The sequence below is a fragment of the Notothenia coriiceps genome, unplaced genomic scaffold, assembly GCF_000735185.1.
Source record: "Notothenia coriiceps isolate Sejong01 unplaced genomic scaffold, NC01 NC01_scaffold00019351, whole genome shotgun sequence".
NCBI lineage: Eukaryota > Metazoa > Chordata > Actinopteri > Perciformes > Nototheniidae > Notothenia > Notothenia coriiceps.
Window position 1 is genome coordinate 266,405 of NW_011352052.1, and position 7,034 is coordinate 273,438.

The following is a 7,034-nucleotide window of genomic DNA, read 5'->3' on the forward strand; positions in this document are numbered from 1 at the left end:
ATTCGATCAGTGTGTGAAACATTGAGTCAGCAATTAAATGCTTAAAGACTTATTTTCCAGGAGCTGCTAACTGTCTGCAAGGTGATGTTAATGTTTTGGCCTCACATGACACAATACAGTATGTTTCCTTTCAATAAGTAACATGAGGTTTCTGAACTTGAAATCAGCACTGGTTTCCAGAGGAAGTGTTTACTGGCACTGCACTGTTCTCAGGAAGGATCTAACTATGTATGTATTCTGTGTATGAAAGCAGCCTCAGTTAGACTAACTGAGGCTGCTTTCATACACAGAATACATATTACTGCCTAATTTACTGAACATGTCAAGTTAATAGGTCTCTATCAACACACACACAATCTGAAAATAGGGTGCTGCTGTATCTCTAGTCAAATGTAGAGATTCAGATTGAAAGTCTCATATGAGGATTTAGCATTTATTATTTTTGTTTAACACTAAACAAGATGTAAAAATGGCATATCTTAGTTTTGAAGGGGAATTATGTGCTGGAATATTAAATGAGTCATGAAGTCTTGTCATAGGTAGAGAGTTTCAGATTTTGGACAGAAAATAGCAGTTTACCCCTGTTTCCAGTCATCATGCTAAACTAAGCTAACAAGCTGCTAGCTGTAGCTTTTTTGTATCACACACAGTTAGCCCCAAGTTGAGTCCATCATTAAATATTGTTAGATTTCATTTAAAAAGCTTAGCTAGGGTTATCTCTGTGACTTAATGTTATCTTTAATGCGTATTCAAAAGAGGCACAAACGGGCTAATTTGTGTTGAAAATTAAGCTAGCACTATCAGACAGCTAGCCGAGCAATACAAGTAAATCCGGTAAAACGGCTAGTTTCACTCATCCAAACATAGTGAAAAAATCCAGCTAGAAGCGCCCTGACACTCACTTTTTAAGATTCTGCTTTAAGTTACTGCTTGTGGACCAAAACACTATTTGCTACCTAGTTTGTGTGCTAAGCTAATCTAGCAGACTGCTGGTTTTTGCTTCATATTTACCTAAAGGACATGCCATTGGTGTCATTTTTTCATATAGAAGCTCATGTGCATTGTCAAATTCTTTAAAGCCTCGTCATTATTTCAAATGTTTTGCCATGTCCATGATGTAAAAGGAAACGTATCTGTAGAGCCTACGGGGGATGGGAAATGAATGTCCATGTTTGTGTGTAATTTCTGGGAGTTGTTAACATTTTGCACATGAAACGCCTCATGACTTTCCAAATTACTCTTTAATTTGACTTTGCACATAGATATGTTTAAAGGGGAGGAAGAGAACATAAATTGAACTGCAGCTGTCTTTTCTACCCTGCCACTCAGACATCAAAAGCATGCATCTGTTGGGTGATGACAGCTATTTTCCTGCCCTTGGTACGACAAAAACTCACTTATTTTCAACCCTCGGAGATGTACAGACAATATCACTGTCCTCAATCCTGATGGTTTACATCGGACAGTCTCTTGCTCCGCTCTAGTTATCTCTCAACAAACTGAAATGTACTAAAAATACAAATAAAATGTGACTAGAAAAAAAAAAATTGTCATTGTGAGTTTTTACACACAAGGTTGTGGCTTTTAACGTAGAGTATTTGAGAGGAAATATGTAATTCATGTCGTTTAAATTAGTAATTTAAGATTTAAAAGTGTTTGACATTAAATAGGAATATCTTACAAGCACATATTTCCAAATGTGCTTGACCTAACTCATTGGTGTTAAAGGATGATACATCAATTACAATCAATACATAAACAGATATGATTATTGTAAAAAAAAAAAAGTGTTATCTTGTCATGTCACTTTCACGAGCAGGTGGTGGTTCTCTTTTGATCATTAGGATGCAATTAAAATTAGTTCCCTCTGTCTTTATCTTTAAACATACTTAGAACAAATGCTTGCTGTGCATTAGTTCCACACATTACCACTGGGTGGAAGCACTGAGGCATACATTTGACAACACCATCTGATATCCTAAAAAACTGTCAGAGAAGCAGGTTTCTGCACATTTGTGTTCTGTTCAAATGCCTTCAAATGTTTCCTCTACGTAGAAGCTTATTTTGGATTCTCCATCTTAAGTAAGACGCTGCAAAGGGACAAGATGCATGAAAGGAAAAGGGTTGTTTTTTAGGGGAAGAAGGAAAAGTTATGGAGAAAGCTACAGGAGGAAGCAACGTATGTTTGACTTAATGGAAAAGTACAACGAGGACAACAAGCAAATATTTCATTGATTTGTGCGGTTTCCATGACTGAACGTAGATTTAAAGTCAGATTTGCAACCCTGTTACTATAATTAAGAGTAATTACAGTAACGGTGTTGTATTTCCTGCAACTCAATTTATTATTTTTAGTGTTTAAGTAAGCATAATCTACATTGGTGTTATATTACTGTTTAAACCCAGAAGATCGCAACAATTTCCCCTCTGTTAAAATGATAGTTAGATCAAGAGGTTAATAGACATTATTTAAATTAATTTCTACAAAAGGTCCACCATTGACCGCTGTTAAAAAAGCAACAAATACAACATCCAATAACATAAGTACGATTGATTCCCGAGCTGGAGGAATACATTTTGTTATGGTTTCCTACCCGTGTTTCTCAAATACATCAAAGAAAATGTGAAAATAAAGGGTTCATTTTTCAAAAGTGTTGATTTTCCTTAATTTCTTGAATGACCCTTAAATGAAGAATTTGCCAAAATGTCAAGACTTCTTATGAAACCTGAGGGAATATACCCGTAGGTTACTGTAAATAAATGTTGCACGTGGACACGCACTTCCTATTGGCCGACAATGTTTACTGCAAGGCTTCAGTGCCGCCCACCGATAAAGTGTGCCTATGGTTAGGGGTAAATTCCGCTTAGATTAGAGTCAGTTGTATTTCCTGATGTGTGGTGTGAGACCCTGTATGAGAGCTGTTTTACTGAGACATAGGAGAGGTGAAGTCGGAGAACGCCATAACTGAAATCCTCTCTTCATCTTTCACTCCGTCCCACCCCGACATTTCCCTCCGAAGGCTAACGTGATGTTGCTCTGCTGGAGAAGAACTTGTCCACGGCGTGCATGCTTAAAACAACAACCACATGTTACCTGCAGGTTAAAAAACATTTTCTAACCCATCTGTTGAAATCGAGGAATAAACACACCAGGTGAAGGTATTTTCTCTTTGCCCAAATGTTCTTCTTTTACTTCAGAAGTAAAAGAAGAACATTTGGGCAAAGAGAAAATACCTTCACCTGGTGTGTTTATTCCTCGATTTCAACAGATGGGTTAGAAAATGTTTTTTAACCTGNCGTTCATTTCATATGGCTCTATCTGCAGCTTTCAGAGTCATTTCTATGATTACATTTTCCACAGGCCAACAACAGCTTCAAAAAAACTATTTCCCTCAAAGAAAAAAACAAACATGCCCTGTTGTCGCAAGAAAAAAAGTGCAGAAGGAAACATCCATGTAAACTCAGTTTGCTGCTGTGATGCTAGTTCAAGCCGATACGTGGCATCTCATCTTGGGTGCTAGGTCATCAATGTTTGGGGTCAGGCTCTGAGCTGAGGAGACCCTCAGGATGGAGTGAAGGTGTGCGTGCAATATACCGGCGGGCCAGATCGAATAGTAATTAAAAATTATCCTGCGGGCCGAAATTAAATCCACCGAAGGGCCTGATTTGGCCCCCGGGCCTTGAGTTTGACACATGTGTTTTATGGTGATGTTATATCTGAAAAAAAAAACATATTTAAACATTAGAAAATAACAGAATTATTGTAAAATGTATGCTACTTTCAATTAGTGTCTTCATATTTAAGTAATGCTAGTTTATATAATGTACAATATCCAGAAAGTAGATGCAAAAATATTATATAATGTTTGCATCTACAACCTTTCCCCTGAAAGAGTGTCAAATGTAAGGACCGTTTTCAGTGATGACATTAATAAAGTTTTACAAAACGCTTGAAGACAGATGTGTTTTATTTGTCCAAGCAGTGAGAACACATTTCACATTTAAATTTAAATCTTACTATCTGCTTTGCATCCGGATCAGTGACAATACATTTCCATTTGTCTTTGCATCCTGGTGCTCAAGCCTTAGAGTTTTTTTAATACATCAACCATGATGCTGGAATAATTTAAATATAGTTAAAATCAAAGATCAGGCTGCTTTTAGGGGAGAATATATAGTCATTTAAACTAAAAATCTATCTCATTGGAACTCTGCAATTGTAGTCTGTGTTAACTAGAATTGGAGTCCGTTGTAATGCATACTTGATGCCCTGAATTTTGATTTACTTTGTTATTATCACCTGCAGATCAATATTCACACCCTCTCAATCACCGAAAATAAAGCCAAACTTGCTTTTTCTTTGCACGACGACATGCAAGACAAGTTATAGCATTCGCAACTTTTATGAATGGATAATATAGTAAGTTGAGTAGTAGTGGTGAGCCATTCGTTTTAAGTGATTATATATACACTAATGAGCATAGTTCATATTACATGAAATCTCTGCCAATAAACACCACTTTATTCTACACATAGCATAGGGCGTGAAGGACCACATTTGGTTCTGGTTTTTAGCAGTAGCAGTCTGCGGTCTGCCTTTACGCTGTTTTATGCATTTGACGTAATGACGCAATGACGTAATGACGCATAGACTTGTACGTAAAGAAGGAGGAAGGTGTAGCCTCTCTCCAACATGGCGGCGACCATAGATACCAGCAATGCCGTTCAGGCTTCAAAGAAAAAGCATCTCGGGATCCCCGAAGCTATTTTTGTGGTGCGTAAAACTGGCATGTACTGGTTTAGGTTGTCAGAACTCCACATTGACGTCTGAAGGGTGAAAACACAAGTGTTATTGTTGTGGTGTATGTGTGGGCGCGTCATGCTGGCTATGAGCTAGTTAGCTTAATGCTAACCCTGCAGTGTGTGCAGGGCGGCTCCTCACGTCCATCTATGGACATCATCCCACAGTCTGTGTGTGTGCGAGCTGCTTCTGCATTTTACTTCACCTCTTTTGCTCTGTAGGCTTTTAAACAACTGTAGTTAGCTACATGTTAGCCTAATAAGTTATAACATGCTCTACTAATGAAAGTCTGACTAAATTAGCATTAGCTGCCTCCAACCTCTTCCCCTTTTCAGGAAATATCAATCCTGTGGAAGGATACTTAACAATATTTACTGAAGTAAAAGTATACTTTCAATTCTCCACTACAGATGCACGGTATGCATTAAGTAGCAAATGTCCAAAACTTATCAACATTATGTGAAAGTACTGAGACAGTAGAATGTGTCAGTCAGTGTTTAACTAATATATATAGTTTTGGATTGATACTACGATAGCATCATTAATGTATTTCACTACTGTAGATCTGTAGATGTTTCAACATTGTAGTAGACTAAAAGTATAAAGAAGCATGAAAATAATGTATAAAGTAAATAACATTCACTCAAATTGTATGTACTGTATTGTAAGTACCTCATTTCCTTTCTGTATACAGTAGAAAACATGTACCTCCTGATCTGGTGACACAATGACGTTTGAAGTGTTCATATATAGACTTAACATTTACCCATTTGAAAAAAGAAACATTTTTTTTTATTGTTAACCAAGGTGCACACTTTTCAGTATAGAAATGGGAATGATATGTTAATGTTTGAGGTAGTTTTAAAATGGTTTTGCTATATCATCGGAAGTACCCAACAGAGACTGGTCCGTTCTACCTTTGCTGCTCTTTGACAAATGTTTTTAAGGCAACTCAAAGTGACCCAACTTAAAATGTATGCTAGATGATCTCTCTTTTAATGTCCTGTCTCTTCTGCTGTGTCCTACAGGAGGATGTGGACTCCTTTATGAAAAAGCCTGGCAACGAGACGGCAGACTCTGCGCTGAGGAAGCTGGACGAGCAGCACCAGAAATATAAATACATGGAGCTCAACCTGTCCCAGAAGAAACTCAGGTAACACCAACAAAAAGAGACTTCATCTACTCGCATAAAATAAGTTGGAACTAGTGTTCGATTTTATGAAACTATAGTTTTACTGAAATGTTTTACTTCTCTTGATGTATAGGTTGAAAAGCCAGATCCCACAAATCTCACAGACGCTAGAAATCCTGCGACACATGCAGAAGAAAAAGGTGTGTATTGCTTTTATAAAGTAACATTAATATAGAAAACTCAGTATCCTAACTGATGCTATTTTTTATGTAATTCTTTTTTTTACTATTTAAAAACTGTTTGGATTATAAGACCCAAAAAACCCAGATTGATAAATGTCAAGATATAAATATCAGTACATTTTCCCAATATTTATCTTAAAATTCTTAGTTTTTCATCTTCACATTCTTTAAAACCTAACAAAAGAAAATATTTATAAGCTGCAAAAAAAAACTAAATACGAATGGTATTTTTTTAGATCTTGTTGTATATTTCTTTATAAACATTTGCAAGGCTTTCAATTAGATACAAGTGTCAGCGTAAATCAATCTGAGCATTGTGTTAGAATGAAACATTTCTCAAAAACAGACTGAGTTAAATAATTAAAATATGTTTTATAAATGCAGCCTTCTGACCATTTGTTATGTTTTGTTCTCAGGACACCAAAACTCCCATGGACACGCACTTCCTATTGGCCGACAATGTTTACTGCAAGGCTTCAGTGCCGCCCACCGATAAAGTGTGCCTATGGTTAGGGGTAAGTACCGCTTAGATTAGAGTCAGTTGTATTTCCTGATGTGTGGTGTGAGACCCTGCATGAGAGCTGTTTTACTGAGACATAGGAGAGGTGAAGTCGGAGAACGCCATAACTGAAATCCTCTCTTCATCTTTCACTCCGTCCCACCCCGACATTTCCCTCCGAAGGCTAACGTGATGTTGCTCTGCTGGAGAAGAACTTGTCCACGGCGTGCATGCTTAAAACAACAACCACATGTTACCTGCAGGTTAAAAAACATTTTCTAACCCATCTGTTGAAATCGAGGAATAAACACACCAGGTGAAGGTATTTTCTCTTTGCCCAAATGTTCTTCTTTTACTTCA

General features: G+C 37.1%; 1 protein-coding gene across 1 annotated transcript; it reads left to right on the forward strand.

Moving 5' to 3' along the window:
* Nucleotides 1-4,658: 4,658 nt before the first annotated feature.
* vbp1 (von Hippel-Lindau binding protein 1) lies at nt 4,659-6,956 on the forward strand. Its single transcript, XM_010778642.1, has 5 exons — nt 4,659-4,774; nt 5,830-5,954; nt 6,067-6,133; nt 6,592-6,690; nt 6,858-6,956. The coding sequence occupies exons 1-5, from the start codon at nt 4,694-4,696 to the stop codon at nt 6,954-6,956; spliced, it is 471 nt and encodes a 156-aa protein (XP_010776944.1). The 5' UTR covers nt 4,659-4,693.
* The last annotated feature ends 78 nt before the right edge of the window (nt 6,957-7,034 follow it).